General features: G+C 46.6%; 5 protein-coding genes across 5 annotated transcripts; 1 reads left to right on the top strand and 4 right to left on the bottom strand.

Annotated features, from left to right (window-relative positions):
* Nucleotides 1-1179: 1179 nt before the first annotated feature.
* Nucleotides 1180-3647, bottom strand: H6S33_011398 (uncharacterized protein; the record flags this gene model as incomplete). The annotated part of the gene is made up of 5 exons (XM_044842755.1): nucleotides 1180-2003; nucleotides 2064-2129; nucleotides 2185-2791; nucleotides 2895-2965; nucleotides 3425-3647. The coding sequence occupies 5 exons, from the start codon at nucleotides 3645-3647 to the stop codon at nucleotides 1180-1182; spliced, it is 1791 nt and encodes a 596-aa protein (XP_044696166.1).
* A 3284-nt stretch (nucleotides 3648-6931) lies between these two features.
* Nucleotides 6932-7636, bottom strand: H6S33_011397 (uncharacterized protein; the record flags this gene model as incomplete). The annotated part of the gene is made up of 1 exon (XM_044842754.1): nucleotides 6932-7636. The coding sequence occupies one exon, from the start codon at nucleotides 7634-7636 to the stop codon at nucleotides 6932-6934; it is 705 nt and encodes a 234-aa protein (XP_044696165.1).
* A 635-nt stretch (nucleotides 7637-8271) lies between these two features.
* Nucleotides 8272-9852, bottom strand: H6S33_011396 (uncharacterized protein; the record flags this gene model as incomplete). The annotated part of the gene is made up of 4 exons (XM_044842753.1): nucleotides 8272-8435; nucleotides 8778-8833; nucleotides 8934-9071; nucleotides 9152-9852. The coding sequence occupies 4 exons, from the start codon at nucleotides 9850-9852 to the stop codon at nucleotides 8272-8274; spliced, it is 1059 nt and encodes a 352-aa protein (XP_044696164.1).
* Nucleotides 9853-13846: 3994 nt separating this feature from the next.
* On the bottom strand, nucleotides 13847-14611 carry H6S33_011395 (uncharacterized protein; the record flags this gene model as incomplete). The annotated part of the gene is made up of 1 exon (XM_044842752.1): nucleotides 13847-14611. The coding sequence occupies one exon, from the start codon at nucleotides 14609-14611 to the stop codon at nucleotides 13847-13849; it is 765 nt and encodes a 254-aa protein (XP_044696163.1).
* Nucleotides 14612-17503: 2892 nt separating this feature from the next.
* On the top strand, nucleotides 17504-18173 carry H6S33_011394 (uncharacterized protein; the record flags this gene model as incomplete). The annotated part of the gene is made up of 2 exons (XM_044842751.1): nucleotides 17504-17594; nucleotides 17650-18173. 2 exons carry the CDS (start codon nucleotides 17504-17506, stop codon nucleotides 18171-18173), a joined length of 615 nt encoding a protein of 204 aa, XP_044696162.1.
* Between the last annotated feature and the right edge of the window lie 236 nt (nucleotides 18174-18409).

Below are 18409 nucleotides of genomic sequence, written 5' to 3'. Positions count from 1 at the left end.
CAGTTGTTGGTTGATCAAAACCAGAAGGAGCCCACTGGAGAGTTTATCCCTACTAATAAAAACCTGATAAAGAAATAACCAACAAATAAGGAAAGCTTAAGTATCTATATCTACATCTAGCCATTTTGTGGGAAGTCAAGTAAATAGGATGAGTCATTCCGTGCGGGTTACACAGCATGGCCTTCCCGCCTGAGACAATATCATGATCTTGCACCATTTACCCTGATTGGATTAATACACGATTGACCCAAGTTTGTTAACAAATGACACGAAAAAGGCATAGACCATCGTCCGGCCTCGTGGGAATATTAGAGTTCTAACGCAATGCGTAAGTCATTATTTGACTGTCTTTCTCCACATCACGATTAGTTGTCAGTTAAGTACCGAATGAGAATCCATGAAGTTAAGTAGTGTTGACTGAGGTACAACATGGTGATGTCGACACTGATATTTAAGGTTCCACGCAGACATAGGGTCACGTAGTTCATCCAATACCGAACAACAAAAAACTTATATTGGCAGCTTTATACAACTCTACACCCCCCCTATCGCCGACATTCGCAATCGGGGTATTTTCACACTGCGCCAATTGCAAGACTCACATATGTCAACACCGAACCATCCTTTCGTCTGTTCGTATGATTCACGATCCTTTGCTAAAGAAACGACGTGGTGGTAAGCATCATTTTAGCCACAGGTAGGTCAATCCTGCACCCGCGACTGACACTTACAGCTAGCCCTGGATTTTGTATGGTGAGCTGCAAATTGTCCCAAAGGGGTCTGTGAGGTCTAGAGTACATGTGCTGCAGCGCTGGCGCGCAAATGATCTTAGTCGGGAGCTACTGTTCCATGTACTCTACCCGCCCCGTATAAGCTGGCGAAAAAGCCTTCGCTCCATCATGATCACCGTGGCCATGCCTTGCAAGATAAATCTCAATGGTTTCTATACCATCCTATCACTGAATAGAGCTAGATCTATCAACTCGCGCCGCAAGAGTCTACAAACAACTACGAGTACTCATACATCTCCCCGATCAACATTTAAAGTCATCCCAATAAACAAAAGAAAAGAAAGGATCCAAAGATACATGCAGGTACCGATCATCAAATAGCATCAAAAGTAAAGCGAGAAAAAGGAAATAAAAAATAAAAAGAAATAAAAAGAAACGCCAGCCCTAACTAATAAGCATCCGTGCCATATCCCTGCCTATGCACCTCTCCCCCCTTCCCCTCCTCCTTCCTGCCCCCCTCAACATCATACCCGCTACTATCACCATCATCCTCCGCCAATCTCACCTCCGTGATCTCGTCACCAACCTCCGTCCACGTCTCCGCACAGGCCGGGATGGGCGACACCTTACAGAGCCCCCAGTAGACGACCGACGCAACAAGGAACCCGGCAAAGAAGTTCACGTTGTATATATACGTCGCCCCAATCGGCACCTTCCTGCCAATAGCGCCCGCAAAGCCAACAACATTGATCAAGATGCCAGCAATGTACGCCACATATGCGCGCCAATGGATACCAAATGTAAAGTAATACGGCGCCGACTTCCTCGCCGTGTACAGCGAGCGGATCTCCAAGTACCCCTTGCGGACCACATAGTAGTCACAGAGCATGACACCGGCAATGGACGAGAGGAAGACCGAGTACGAGGAGAGATACAGGGTGAAGTTATTTGTCGTCGACAGGAGGTTCCACGGGCACATCGCGAGGCCGACGATTGCGCAGAGGTAGCCGCCACGGCGGATGTTGATGAAGCGGGGGAGGAGTGCGGTGGTGTCCGAGCCCGCCGAGACGGAGTTTGCGGCGATGTTAGTCCCAAGTTGGGCTAGCGCGAAGGCGGCGGCAATGAAGAAGACGCCGGCGCGGTTGCTGGCGCCGCCTTCTTGGACGAAGCGCTCAAGGAGAGAGAGGGGGTTCCAGATGGGCTCCTTGTAGATTACCATTGAGGAGGAGGAGACAATGATGCCGACGAAGGAGGTCAGGGCGAACGAGCAGGCTGAGAGCTTATTAGTATTGATACTCAAGGGAGAGAATATCACTGTAAAGCCGGACTTACGAATTGAAAACAGCTGGGACCACAGCGAGTCACTTGGTTTGGTCGCAAAACGAGTAAAATCAGGATCTACCGCCGACTGTTAGTCAAAACCCGATCCGCGATCATTGATACCAATCCTCACCATTCACAACCAACGTCGCAAAGTTCGCAATTGAGCTCATGATGCCGCTCACAAACGCCCACGCCAGAGTACTCCCATGGACAGTATTCGGCTGGTGCACGATGGGGCCCAATCCGCCGGCCTTGTGCACACTCCATCCAAAGAACGCAAAGCCAGCAATAGGCACCACAAACGCCTTAAACGTAAACAGATGTCTGATCTGGTGCACAGGGAACCAAATCGCTGGCAGCGATATCAACCAAAAGATAAAGAACGAGACAAAGTACTTTGTCGTCGTGCCCACGCTGTCTGGGAACGCATTTGGCACATCCTCGAACGCCGTCCAGACCGAGCGTATCATGAGGTAGATGCATTCACCCCCGATCCAGGACTGCACGCCGTACCAGACACAGGCCATACCGGCGCGGTTAAAGACGGGCCAGAGGGAGCCCCAGATGCCAAAGGACGAGCGCGCGACGACGGGGAAGCCGATGTGGTAGGTTGCGCCGATGCGGCCGGTGGCGCAGATAAAGCATGCAGCGAAGAAGTAACCGATCCAGACGCAGAGCCATGACTGCCACCAGGAGAGACCGGCGATGATCATCGAGGAGGAAATCATCCATGTATTCTGCAGGCAGGCGGACACAATTTCCCAGTCAATTTACGTTCCTTCATATTGCCTACTAATCTTGAGGAATGCAAGAAACAAGAAAGCGAGAAAGAATACTGACAATGTTAAATGAATCGGCAATCCAAAAACCGACAAAGTTCCATGGACCCCATGTCCTCCGCGCAGGCTCAACTGTAGGAACACCAGAATGTTAGTTGGGGAGCTGACTCTGAGACATTATTTCTTGTTCAACAGTTGCAAAAAGCAATCATCCATCCAATCTGCATGCAAGTAATCACCGAAGGTTGTCGCAACGCTGCCAATATATCTCTGGGTCGCCCACCGGTGATAACAGCCGGTAATGGTAACAATAACCACAACCAAACCCTTGGCCCGCTCTAACCTGTTTCTCCCCCCGCAACATTCCAATTGCCATCCCCCGAGTACTAGCTAGGAGCGTGATGTTTCTCCAGATCGAAGTCACTCAAACTCCAGTAGATAGATAACATCACCACCACCACCATCCACCACGAACCACTAATCAACCAATCCAAAAGAAATAACAGCCCACCCCGAGTCATATCCGCAACGCAAGGCCAATAAGGTAGGTAGTTGCAATACGAGAAATCAAAAAAGAAAAGGAATTCCTACCAGGCTTCAAATCATCATTCGTCAACATCAACTGCGCATTCGTCAATCCCTCCTCATGCTTCGTCTCCAGCCTCCTCACAAGCCTTCCCAGTCTTGTCTTTGCGCTCATCGTGTGTGGTCGTCTATACCCGAGCAATGGTTCTCCCTCTAGTGCGCGAGACGTCGAAGAGGGTGGTGGTGGTGGTGGGGAGGAGGATGAGGATGATGAGGATGGAGATGTCATCGCGGGGGAGGGAGTGGGCCAACTACTTATATACCGGCTAGTACCATACTCCAATCTCGAAGGGTGGAAAGTGAAAGAAAAAAAAAAAAGATAGATTGCTATGCAATGCTATGCTATGCATCCCATCATACCTGCTAAGAAAGTACCAAGATCTACTACTACTGAAGCGGTCCTGTTTTCCTGGGGTACTTAGTTTGCTGCAGACCTATGAGAAACAAAACAGTGATCCGCCGATGCAAGCTCGTGGAGGCAAATACTCTAATGTAGGAAGAAAAAGAAAATTAAAAGGAAAAACAAAGCTGCCCCCAGCCAGAAAACTCCGTACCGTACTCGAGGAGCTCTAGGATGTAGATATCGATACACTGCACCACCCGGGGAGCGCAGCCTAGATAACTACAAAGATAATAGCCCGGAGGATCCATCTATCTACCTAGCTAGCATCGCTTACTCCCACTGCCCACGCCCAAAACTAAACTAATCTCCTAGGCACACCCGTTCCACGCGACACGACACGATAAGCTGTCTGTAGAGCTGTCATGGGGAAAGCTGTTGTTGTCTCGTGCTCCTCTACTCTACTCTACTCTACTCTACCTAGCCCTAACTGCGAGACGAAACAAGACCAGACGAGACAAGACAAGACTAAGTCTACTCTGTAACTAGACTAGCTACTCTATCTAACTCCAGCTTATCACCCAACCCCCATGCCTCGATTGAGGCTTATCTCTATCTACGTCCAGTTAGGACTTTTGATCAAGTAAGAAATAGGGAACCCTGATGGCCGGTCTCCCCAGAATCCCTAGACGTACCCTTGGCTCCCGACGGAGGTACAGGGGAGAGCACCTACAGTTCGGTTATCAGAGACAGGCGGGAGCTTACGAGTTTCTATCGAGCAAACGGGGGGAGGGTCAGCCTAATCAGCTGTCTACACCCTGGTAGATGGCCTGGAATGATGATTACTAGTACCGGGGCGAGTATGGTTTTTTGCTCGATAGAAACTCGTAACATCTCTATCTACAAAGCTGATCAAGTGAGTGGCTGGAGGAAGAGGAAGATCTCGTTTCCGGGTTTTACTCGCCCAGATGAGATCCGGTTTGATTGGGACACCCCATCTCTCTAGCTCTCTGAACAGGATCCAGGACTCTCCCGCACTTCCCGCATGGCCATCATGATGGAGGCGACGGGGTTGAGTTGACGGATGAACGAACGAACGAACGGGTTTGTTCGGGTATTCTGTTTCTGTGTTACAGGCAGATCTAGGTTCTACGATCATTTCACCTCCGTCACCGTTGAGCGCGATCCCTGCATATGTATTTTTGTTTTTTCCCCCACACAGAGGATTTATTTTCTAGATACAAATATGTAGCAGCCTCATATCTGCAAGGAAATAAGGAGAGAGGGAGATTTTGAGATATCTCGTCGACAATTACGACCCCACCATCTATGGAGATTTCCTAGCAGAGCCGTACTCAAAAAGCAACGAAATTTCAGTCTTGTCTACTTGAACCACATGAGCGCAAGGCACAAGGGTAATCCAGCTCAAGGTCATATCATCAAAAGGATGTGATCGAGCGAGGCACGAGACGTGGGGTAAGTAAAGAGTAACCCCGCAGAATGAGAGACATTCATTCTCGACTGTAGATCTTCAGGTTTGGCTCGTGAAATTCACTGTTATGCACGAACTCACGCGGGTTGAAAAAAACATTGTGGATATTAAATTTTTTTATTATTATTTCTAGAAACAAGCCCCTCTTTACCAACGAAGGAATGGAGATCTGCCGCTTGCGGGGAAAATTGAAATCTCCGCAGTGGAAGGTTCTCCGCTTCCTCGTGTTCGAGACAGGGCGGGCCCAAACTTCCCCAGAGCCACGTGAGGATGATGATGATGACGACCCCTCATCTCATCTCATGTGCGATAAAACCTAGAAATCTTTTCGCGCAATGTTAGCTTTCATTCGCATGAGACAGTGTGCGAGATTGTGAAGTGATTAGAGAAGAGGAAGGATCAGATAGGAGCGAAAGACGATGGCTTATTTTATCAACATTGGCTAGTAGACCTCAGTTGAACTATGCATTGTGTTTTGGTAATCATCATAAGATGTTTATGGGGCATTGTGCAGCAAGTGCGAGAAGAGAAGAATTGAAATCACATACCATTCTGTCAGCGACTGTTCACTATTTGTCGTTGTTAGTTATCACGGCGCAAACTTGGTGATTGAGAAAAGAGGTTGAGAGATGCGAAAAGTTCAAGCGTGAAAGAAAACCACGAAGATCTCCTCAAATACCCCCTCCACAGCCAAGACCCTTCGGCCAAATTCAATCTCTTGGTAGTAACCATCCGCTGCGCCACGAGCACAGCCGCAGTGTGGCGACTGTGATGTCATTCGTAACACGCTATGACGAGAGAGCTGCTGAGAGCCTGTAAAGTCGTACGCCCAGAGTTCCATAGTAGGGATTTCCTGGCTTTTTTTGTTCCCTGAAAGAAAAGCAAGGGCGCTGGCACCAACCAGGGCGCGGTGGAAGAAATACAAAGGGGAGGGGCAAAAAGTATATAAGTATTAAGCTTTTGGCACTGGTTTTCTTTGTGATCTCCATCAGACAGACGATAACTCGAATACTAAACATAAACTGTAAATTCACCTCCTCTACTCTTTTGATTTAGGACATCGACTGACAGTTCAAAGACTACTACTACCACCAAACAAAACTACTATCACAATGCCATTCACATACTCAAAAGCTACCGGCGGCCGTCGTTTCGGGCTCGGTTTCTCTGCCAACAGGCACGGTGTCAGGCCCAACGCTAGATTTAGCTGCTGCGGTTTCAACTGCTTCAGATAGACGGTTAGCACCCCCTTCTTGTCTTTAGTAATTCATTGAGCGATCGGAAGCTGATTCAGTAGTTATCAGGCACAATGATTCTCACGAATAAAAACAACACACTCTTTTAACGGCGCGTAATATCACGGGAGGAAGGAATGGGTCTCTTTTTTTTTATTTTTTTTTTATTTTGATAACGGGGTTTTAAACTATACAAGCGGAGTGGTTAAATTCTTCTTTCTTTTGTTGGTTCGCTGTAACGATACGTGTTGAAATAAAGTCATCGATAAAACAAGTTGAATGCTAGCTCAATTCTAATTCTGAGTGCTGAGTCGTGAAGTTAAAACAACCTAACCAAAAGCTATCCATCCCCCACCCCAGACCACAACCAACCAATAACACCCCCAGATGCCCACTCCATCCATGCCTACAAACTAACTACAGGTAACTAAGCTCCCCTCATGCCCTCATGCCCTCATCCCCCGCACCAATCCCACCACAACCCCCGCCGCCGCCACAACCCCATCCACAACCCTAACCTCCACCTTCACCCTCCCCGCCGCCCTCCCCACCGCCTCCCCCATGCCCACCATCCCCGCACACCCCAAACACACAACGCCCACATCCCCCCTCCTCAGCAGCCTCTCCGCCGCCTCCCCAATCCGCCTCTCCACCTCCTCCTTCGCAACCTCATGCAGTTGCACCGCCGTCAACCCCGTGCTCTCCACCCCCGCAAACACGCCCTCACCCGCACCCCCCAAAAACCTATGCACCCCAGCCCCCAACAACTCCTCCCAGACCCTCCCCGTCGTCACAATCCCAAACTTCTGTCCCGGGCGCAGCAGGTGCAGCGACGCCGTCACGGACGCTTCAAAGATGCCGACCACGGGGCTGGAGGTGTGCGACTTTAGCATGGGAACGAGCGGGTGCTCGCTGTAGCAGCAGACGATGAAGCCGGCATAGTCAGCGAGGATGGGGAGAAGCAGGGGCAGCGCGACGTCGGCGGACGTCTGGCAGTCGGCCGAGTCGTTGATGGACGGCGGGGCGGGCGCGGGCGCTGTGAACGGCACGAAGACGACGTCGGAGGGCGTTATAGTCGAGAGTAGTTGCACGACGGAGCCCGTCATGGAGGCGGTGGAGTTGGGGTTTATCGCGAGGATCTTGATGGGCATTTTGGCGGGCTAATTGGAGGTGAGTTTTTTGTGAATTGGGTGAGGAATATGGTAAAAACCTCGATACAGGACTGTGAGGTATTTAAACCACTTTTATGATGTCACGAGAATCCATTATCGTGGGTTAGGGTTGACTACGATCCTGCAGGTAAGGTACTACCAAGAGTATTGATCTCACTTAGGAATAGAAGGTCTCAATTCATAGCAGCTTCCATCAAAAGATATCTTCCATACTCATATTGGGAATTAACAAAATTAAATCCCATGTGGACTGTTGTTGTCCATGAGGTTCGTATATCAGATCACAAAAAGCCAATGATCAACGGATCAAGAAAAAAAACCTATAATTCAACACTGCTTGCCATTATTATATCATGTAGAATAAACAACGCTATAGAAGGCAAAAAGGGTTCTCAACCGCTCTAAAACGACAAGAACATGCAACCTACATCTAGTTGCACCAAAATGTCTAATGAAATACACCAAACAACCCCAACAATACCCATCATAGCGCTTGACAACAAAACCCCTTTGTAAAAATAGGAAACCACATACGCAGGAATATTCCAGGCGCAGATATCGAACCTCTTGAGCTAGCTTGACAACTCCAAATCCTATCATTTCCAATCTATGTCTCAGTCCAACCAACTCCATTCGATTGCGATTCTTCCCGCACTCTGATCTCCAATGACATCAAAGGCAGCAGGGCTCAAATCCAAATCATATTGCGCACAGACAGGGCACCTGTCAACTATTGTTACCGTAACACCGCCGCCTCCAGCTTGTCGTTTATGTAGGTCTATGTTGCGATTTGGCGGTGGAGGGGTAATCATTGGTGGCGCTACTACTAGAGTTGCGCTTGATGAATCTTGCGTGATGACTGGCGTTGGCAATATATGCCCACTCAGGGATCCTAGACGCGGCGACTGTTTCAAAGGCCTCTCCGGGCCTATTCCCAATTGCGACCTTATTCGCAACCTCCTGCTTTCTTTTTGACTCCTGCTTTCCAATAACTCGTTCCCGCTGCAAGTAGAATTACCCGTATAAAATATCCCTCTCGTAGTTTCTGCTTCAGTCATGGCTTCTCTCTGAAGTAGCCGCCTTCTGGATCCAGATCCTACAGCTTTCACCAATGCTCTACGACCACAGTAAGGGTTATTGTTAGGATTTGCTATTCCTGTAGCGTCAAAAAGCACCCTACTCAAAGCTGCTACAAAATCTGCTTCCGAATTATCAGTGCCACATGATCCAACACCGGGGGTATAAAATGTTCCTTCTCCGGAAAAACTACTTCCACCGCCAGCTCCGCCGGTAGATGAGGATGTGGGAGAGGCGGAAGTGGAGCTTGGAGAAGATGACGCTGCTGCCGTACTCGATATCGAAGAAGGGGAAGGAGAAGAAGAAGAAGACGTGGTTGAAGAAGAAGAGGGGTTTACTGTACTGGAAGGGTTTGAGGACGTGCCAGATGCTGTCAGCACTTTTAATAGCCATGTGCCTGAAAAGAGATGTTCATACCTCGGTGTCCCAGCACTGGTCGCCACTTCACCTGCCCCATTTCTAGATTGGCTTCGTAGAGAAGTAGTGAGGTCCCCATCAGCCTCAGTCAAGATTGTCAATTCAGAGTACATAGTGACTGTCACGACATCTCCGTCGGTTTCAGTTACTGTAGTCGCTGCTCCATATACTGTTGTAGGTACAGTCACACCATCTGTTTCCGTGACGTAGTAAGTGCTCCCAACTAGCGTCTTCTGCTGTATCTTATTATCTGAATTCGTAACGAAGGTTATAGCACCTGGAATTGTCACTGTTTCACCGTCTACTCCCGTGGTCCTTATCACTGTAACACCGCCTCCTCTCTGGGCAGTGGTTATGTAGCTTGAAATAACCGTCGTCAATATCAAGAGTCCATCACTCGTCAAAGTTCTTATCCTGGTCTGTGTCATACTAGTTTCTACCAGTTGTCCAAGTCCTCCCTCTGCCTGTCCAAGGTCTTTGGCATTTCTCAGACTGCCCCGAACACTCACACCGCCTGTTACACCACCAACTAATACTGTGGTTGCGGCTAGTCCAGCAATATAGTAGAAGCTTTTGCGGCGAAAGCCTGCAATGTAGAGGGATCTCGATTTTGTAGTTCCACCAAAGGTGTGAGAAGCCCGCCAGGATCGGAATGAAGCATTTGTGCGGAGCTTGTCCCTGATCTCCTTAAGTCGGACCATTCTCTGTATACTCGCGTCGTATATTAGGTTACGATCCTATTCGTAAGGTATGGAAATTTTGTGGTCGGTAGTCAGTCTGATGAATGTTGAGTTGCATCGATGTCTAGAGCGGACAGCGTTAGTGGTGGACCTTGAAATTGCAGTAGAACATGATGACCGGAGACCATAGAAGACACGTAAGTAGAAGAATGTTCAATACAAGCCAACGTTCAATTTAAAGTCTCTAGCTACTAAAATTGCTATTGAATTTTGTATTTAGTAATTTTTCCAATATTTATCGGGCATGGAATTAACTGAGCTCGACTGAACCTGGATATACACAACTCGCCAGCTGTAGTTTTAGCCCGCGCCGACAATTCATAGTGATGGACAGAAATATTACACAGCTTAGATTCTCGATATTTCTAGTCGAATACACAACTCTTTAGACATCAATCCATTACACTTTTGCAAAGAAAGCTGACCATTTTCGATTTTAAACTCCTATTATATCTTCGAACTCACATCAATTGGACTTGGTAAATACCAACTGCAGTTAAAAACGATGTGTCTTAGCTGTACGTCGAAGCTTGGCATCTATCTAAATATGATTAGGCTATATTCTCATGATGTCTCAGATCTGTTTCGCGAGACTTTCCTGTACGCTCTTATCAGACGAACATGCATCTTTTCGATATATACCTATATTGAAATAATCGGGAGCTAGTACATGTATATCATATTCCGATCTTACCTAGGGGTCTTGGTCCAAAACCAATTATATCCGTATACTAAAACGTTCTTTTATTCCTTCCGGATCTACTATTTCTATATGTATTCCCATCATCCGAATCATTGGTATTCGGCTCAGCTTATCAGGTTCGGATTTTCCCAGGGTTCTTTTCGTCAATTTTTTCTCCTAACAAAAACAGGATGGTTTCATATTTTCGCCAGTATAGATTTAGACTGCTTATTTGAGTGTGTGCACTTCTACATGTCGAGGTAGATGCGGGTGGTAGTTGAGTTATCAATACCTCGAGGCGGACTTTTATATCGGCCGCTTTCTAGCAGCAGTACGAAGTGCTATTCGTGGAGATTTAGTACATGATGGTGAATCCACGAGGCCATGAGATTCACAAGAATTTATTTTGACTCAGCCACCTACTAGGAACCGGAGTAATATGATGTTCCCTCATTGGTGATATTACCGATCTACCCCACCATTAGAATTTTAACCATCTTTATCGCCGAAATCAATAAAAAGTTTCCAATCGGAACTTGAGCCTTGCAAATGGTATTCGTTTTTATATCATATACCATATATATAACGAAAGTGCATTTGGTGTGACCTAAAGAAATTTAGCAAGTATGATTGTGATTAGAAAGGTATCTATGATACACGTACCTAAGATAATTCCTCCCCTTGAAGGTGGCATCCGCAGTTGAACCACCTGGTCCTTTTGCAGCGATATCAGGACGTCAATTCCGTGACGAGTGAATGTTGAGACTGATTAGATTTAGGGGAGCCAGGAGTTGCTGCAATGCGAAGTAATTCAATCACATGCTTACACGAGCACTAATGATCGTGAGGATACCCCGCTATGTTTGACTTTCAGCTTTGAACCTTGAAAGTGGGTATTGTACTTGACTAAATCCATGTGAAAAATGCGATCTAGTAATCCCACTGGGCGATCAAGCGCTCGAGTTGCAAGCTATTTCGATCCTGACACCAGATATTAGTGAACTTTGAAACTCCGAAGCTGGGAATTATCGTATTTCTAATGCAAAACTCCCTGTCGTTGTCACATACGTATACATCCAATTGATGTAATCCTGCAGTATCTATCAAAGGTGCACGTTCACTGGAGAGCGGATGAGGATTACGAAAGTCAATGCGTGGCTTCTGCATCACGTGCGTAGTTCTATGAAAGTTCAAAAATTTTCCTTGCGTCCCCGGGCACTTTGTGAAGGACGTTAGCCTAATATGACTTTGGTTTTCGCTATTCTAGCGCGCAGCTGTAAGACGAAGATTTGCCAAGAGAAATTGGCTTTTTCTGTGAGTCTTAATGATAGAAGTGCTAATCAGCTGAACATGGCCTTGGAATATCTGGAAATATCCTATGTTGACTACTTGTAAGTATAGAATTAATTAATCGACTCTATGTCCCAGTAGGTGCTCACGGGGTCGGAGTAAGCAGAGTACATGCATACTAGCAGTGGAGGGGACTCGCGAGCGCGAGTTTTACTCATAAGGACTTAATTGTGTCTCTATTGCCCGTAGTTGCGCATGTCCAGCTCAAGATCCCCCCCTCTCTCTTTCTCCCCGCCAGTGAAGAGACCTCTAGATTAATTACCCATACCCCGTTGACGATACTGCCCAGTTAGTTGGGTGGTTTGGTGGTACATCCCCATACCCCGTTGGTGATATCTCAATACCACCTAGTTTTTATCCAATCTCCACTGTTGAGTTTGATATACCGTTTGGGGGGTGCATTATATTTTGGGTGGGTGAGCCCGTTGCCACGCAGAGGTCAAGGTCAGGGTCAGGGTTCAACCGAGCGCGAAAAGACTGTATTGTAGTACTATATAGATGTAAAACCTGTACCAAGAGTTTCATAGGTCATCACTCGACTAACTGCCATCCAAGTTATTGGTGGAAAGTATGTACCTACATGAATGCAATCCTTGAGCTGATCCCCAGGGTTTCCGGAGCGTAGTGCCGGCTTCGACAACTCACGTCACTCGGAAGCTCCCTGGTATCGGGTTCACAGGTAGTATACCGATCGATCCACAATCAAACATGACCTGTCATTCATTTGCTACACTAACTCTTTCATAACCCTGCGCAAGTGTATAATTATCGTACTCCAGAAGCTTCTCGGAACTCCACGTCACAGCTTCCCAGTCAACAAAATCAACACTTCACTAAGTTTGGACCCCGCTATTTTGTGCACAAAAACGCGCGCACGCAGTTGCGGGTAGATATCTCAACTGCATAACTCTCGTTTCACCAACCAAAGTATCAGATTGTTAGCTCCGGTGATGCTCACATGGCGTCATAAGACCAGACCGTCCCGACTTTTCAGCTCGGATTGACCCGAAACCCATGGAGGCCAAGACGACTCATGAGACGACCTGAGACCTGAGACCTTCCAGCGAAGCTTGGTTTCTCATACACAAGTATTCACGAACGAACAGGCGCCGTACTAGAGCTTGCCAGCAACAAAACAGTAAGGAGGAATTTATCTGGGTAAGAACTCCGGTCCAGACAGATATTTTTCAAGCGGTTAAGTTCAGGTGCAAAAATCGGCTGAAAGCGGCGCGCAGTGGGATCTACTGTGTATCCTTATGCAACTGCACGCGCACTGCTGGCATGTACTAGTGAGACGCCAATCATGTCAAGAATGGCATTCTTTAAATGGCTCCTCGCGTCTCTTGTTACTATTTAGATTATTTGTTTTTCTGCTCTGGTCATTGGACGGCTCGTTGGTTGGATTAACTAATAAATTCTTAGGCTGGTAACACAACAACAGCTAGGGTGTTACAGGGACAGGTGCGGTGCAACATGAACCTTGCAGGCGAGACGTGATTTGACTTGCGAGCTAGGCAGCTAAATCACTTTCATGCAGAAAACCGTAATTTGGAATTCCGGTACCGAGATAAGATAGACACCGTACATACATCACGCAAGGCTAGCTGAGAAGTGCTATATTTATTACTTCATACAGCTGAGACGCTGCCTTGTATGGATGTATTCCAGCCTCTGGAATGAGCATTCATGATCGCGATAACTGACCAGGACATAGATTCAATAACTGGTGTCGGAACAATTAAATTACACAACAAAATCTCAGGTGTTTTTTGGTATTAACCATGCTGATCGGAAACAATCAGCCAAAATATGTTCATGCAAAAAGGAAAAGAGTAGATTGCCAACAAAGAAGTAAATCAATAAACAAATATTTCCATTTCGGAATCGTGTACCAACAGCCTCCCTTAAAGAAGAAGAAAAGAGCTATGACCTCGGGGGGGAACTATTTTCCTGGGAACCCAGTTCTCCAACCATTTTTTCGTCTGATGTTTTATCCAACGTCTCGAGAGAGGTGTAAACCACCAATTTGCGTTTCCACCTCCGGCCAGTTACGGGATCCACACCTTCCTCCCAGGTCGTTTTCATGCCCGGAACTACAGGGTTGAACGGAGACCTCCTCTTCCCGGGCTTGTTCAGAGTTGGCGCAGATTCAAGTACTGGACTCACAGGGCAACTCCACGATATGCTTTGATGGGATATATCGTCTAAGGTTGGCGGTGGAAGTTCATCTAGGCTGTGTATCCTGAGATGCCGGAAACGTTTAGGTTTACGTTCGGCTGTGTTGCTTGAGGGAGGTGTAGGCGTCAAATCAACACCCGCGTGATAATCAGGATTATCTCCATATATCAAGGATTTCTTCTCATCCTCCTTCCGTTTCTCCCCCAGCGGCATTACCATCGGAGCAGACAGTCGTTGTTCCCTTTCTCTTCGTCGTCTATTCTGCCACCTGAAGATGCTCCGGACAACAACCGGCCCCAAAACTATAGCCAAAAATATCCCAGTAGAACCTATCCCTGCATTGGTAAAGAAGTTTTGAACTTTCTCTATGCTCACGGGATCGCACGGTATGCTCCGTAACTTATCAAGGCGTGGATATAAAGACATTCCGTTTTGAGGGAGGACGGCAGCGGTGACAGCTATCGGTAAAAGGGTGGAGAGGTAAATCTTTGCTTGAGTCGAGCCAGACATTCCGCATTCAAGGGATTCCGGCTACTTGATATGTGAATAACTTGAAGTGCTTGATGTTAGTATATCTATCATAAATTCCAAGTTATATACATCAAGTGGCAAGATGTAGTGGCAAGATTCTTGATAGAATCGGATGAAGTCTGATATACATTACCTTTTGAGGAACGCGTAAGCGTTTGCATAAACGACGATGTCTGTCGGCGTATGGTTTAACTGTCAAGTATCAACGAGACAGAGCTTCGGAATGTGACGTTCGATTATGGCAGTTAGTTTGAGACTTTACTAGAAAACAAGCTAGAAAGAGTCTGGCTGTATTCTAGGAAAATGGCCACTCAAAAATATGAAGGGTTGCAAATGTGTACTGTTGCATGCGAGTCCACGGGAAGAAGACAGGCGACATGACATTATTGTACTTATCTGCACAGAAGTCAAAGCCCATGTTTGTGGAACTCTAAAACACGTCCCCCTTCAGCTGGTCTCATGCAATGGAAATCCAATTATGAGCCTCAAAGATTATACCCCACCAGCGGCCCCCACATTGGTCCTAATTTCTTTCTCCGTCTGCATGAGGCGCTCAGCCACAGACTTGGAAGGAACGAATCAAGCAATTCCCAAGATTCAAGGACGTTATGATTGGGATTCGGGGACAAAGCTTCGTAGACGGCCTGCGTCAGTCTTTTCGCCGCTTCGCCGCTGGGAGATGGTGAAGGCGCAGCTGAGATTGGAACATTGGAATTCATCTTGTTGTCCCTTTCTGACACTCCCAGCCGAATTTGGCCATTCTGTTTCAGGGGTGTCCTGGCCACTACCAAATTGGTACAAGGCGACGACGACTCTTCACTAAATTCTTATTCTGACTTTCCTAACACAGTGGCAATGAAAACAACTCGAGCAAGCAAAACTTACTCTTTTCAATAAAGAAAACTACCATCGGGTTAGCTATAGAAGTGGCTATGATCCTGTCTTGCGGAACGAAAGGCCATAGCTCCCTTTAAAGAACGAATCGCAGTCTAGGATCGACATCGAATGGAAGCTCTTTTTACATGTGAGAACCCCGTCCAGACCAGATCCCTGGAACAGAAATACTTCATTCTCAGCTGGATGTTTATCCATCCCGACTCAAGGTTTGTCTTTAGCATGAAAGAAAGACCGGGAATACCAGTACACATCCCAGCATTCGCGCAGATCTTAGCGAGTGTGCTTTGGAGAATTGGTCAAGAACCAGCTGAAAACATTAGGACGTGGTTGTTATATCTGTTGTATAATACAAGTCCGTGCATGATCGAGGCACTCTGTCCTTGCTGTTGTTATTTTGTCGAGGCCGTTGCCAGTCGTCCCCATCAAACCCCGGCTACGACTCCCTGGTGCAGTTCATTTGCCGTGATGTGTGCCGCGACTAATTCCTAAGACTTGAGTAGGTCGGTATGAAGACAGCTGTTCTTCGTAGGAGTTTCCATATGTGGGAAGTTAGTTATTTAGAGGTTCGCTTCAGGTACTATTAAGAGCTTTGAGACCGGGGCTGCATAGGCATCATGTATACTCCTCTCTGCTACGTCTCTGTCTGTTGTCCAGGGAGAGTAATAAAGTCACTAATAATATTAGTGATGCCAGTTTCTTTGTACTGTAGAGTATTCACCGACTATCACCGCATGGAAGCGATCACTCTTGCATTACCCCTCATTTCATATCCGTGGCACTGCAGATTTCAGAGCCGCAACTTGGCCCGCCCTCCCCGTCGTAACGTGACACGATGAGCGGGCTGACGCCATGTGAACCAACGGGCGGTGACAAAACCAGGGAAATGAAGGAGACAAATTCTACAGTCGTTGTAGGAAAATGCTTGTTGGTAGTACACGCGTATTAAACTTTTGCTGCGCCTTTCATGGGCAGCTGAGGGTACTTAGTCAAGTGGAACTTGACCATAGACCGTTTCCAAGCTTAAGACCGTCACCTATGATCACTCGAATTGAGGCTGAAGCGGACTCTGGCGCTGGGCCCGCTATTTATTGCGCAAATTACTTCTAGTTCTATGCCCATGCTAAACTAGACTAAGCTCTATACCTAGCTACTAAGTCTGTTGTATTTGTCAAGCAGGGCTGTGGCTTTTATCAGGGTAAGAATTGGTAGGAGGGCTTAAGCAAGATCATGTCTCGGGACTTAGTGAAGGAAGTGCTGAACTGCCAGTGGTTATATTATTTGTGTGACATAAACTACTTTCTTTAAGATCTGCTGGGGTAGGATGTACGTATGGGGGTTAGGTAGATAATAATAAACTTTATTTAAACCTCGTGAAAGTAATTCGAAGTGGGTTATTGTTATGTCAGTAGTCTCCCTTTTCCTATTGGATTTTGTTAAATACATGACCGTCGCTACATAGGGTTAGGGTTTTATAGTGTTTGGTATTATTACGGAAGTTCGCTAACCCTAATCTTATTTAGACCTCCCCTGAGTTACAAGTACATGTAGTAGGTATTCTGACCATAGGCATTGTTTCGTTAAGGTATTGTTCCAGTTGACGTACGAACTGATGCTACTCTCTGAATTACCAAGTTTTGTGGGAGATATGCACATGGTAATTTAGGTACTACTTTATGAGCCCGCTTTTCAACATATTTAGTTAGAGATTCGGATTAACTCTAGCGTGCATATCAATAACTTCTTGTAAAGTTTTTCCGAAACCCATTCCAAGGCTGCTGTTCCTTCTTGTCGTCAGTAACTACACTACACCGGGCGGCCTTGGCAGAACGTCGTCGTGACGTAATTGGCGTTCTACTCTTTATATATCAGTTGAGCGAACATCTCTTTTCTCACAAGCAATTTTTTGAATCATCAAAGTATTTGTTTCAACTTTATTAAAATCCCTCCATATACTTCTTAACCTCTTATTGCAAAATGTCTTCGCTTCCAAGCTCAGGGACCATGCTTCCTCCTGCGGTTCGCTACGCCAAGATAATTGGGACTGTGGGCTCTGGAATCCTAGCTGGTAGAGCTCCCACTGAAAAGAAAGGTGATGTCTTATACTAACCCTGTGGGTTTAGGATTGTACTATACGCATTCTCGTCATACAATTCCGTCTCTCCTCGAATCCTCTGTACCTACAGAGAAAATGGTCAAAAGTTTTAAGAAAATTAAGGAAACCACCGATCGACCGATGTTATACACGCTTCTTGCTTCCACATCATCCTTCGCGTACGTGTCCTATTATCTATACTCGAACCCTCCGGACGTATCGGTAGCAAAGACCACGTTCTCCTCGAGTTCTTTCATACCCTCAACAACAACCGAGTATCCGGTTGGATATGAGTGGGCAATGTACGGTGCCTCGACTGTGCTGTTGGCAATTGTCATTCCATACAGCCAGATAATCTTGAAGAAAGCTAAATCAAGTTTACTGGCCGCTGCGAAATCAGTGGAGGAGAGCGAGAAAAGAAAAATGGGGGTTCAAGTTGTGGATGACGGGAAAGTGAAGAAAGATTTGGAAGAGTGGAGTTCGAGGAGTACTTTCAGGGCTGGGTTAGCGGGCGCGGCAACGGTTATAGCAGTGTTTGCTTTGGCAGGTTAAGATTGAATTTCTAGCGATGTACTTATGGTTAGCTGCCGAATCGCTCGGTAAAGGTTTATGAAATGATATCCTTATAAGAACTATTCTCTAGTGTCACAGCTGCAATATGAGAAGCTACTACGTATCTTGCCGATGAGGGAATTGTTTTTGATGTATTCGAGCATGTCCAAAGAAGTTAAGCCACAAGTCAGTAGACTACATGTATGTGTGGAAGTCCCCATGACTTTAGAGCAATT

Source organism: Morchella sextelata (genome assembly GCF_020137385.1).
Source record: "Morchella sextelata strain SCLS chromosome Unknown scls_6, whole genome shotgun sequence".
Classification (NCBI taxonomy): Eukaryota; Fungi; Ascomycota; class Pezizomycetes; order Pezizales; family Morchellaceae; genus Morchella; species Morchella sextelata.
The sequence above is the reverse complement of the archived record's forward strand: the minus strand, read 5'-3'. Positions and strand labels throughout refer to the sequence as shown.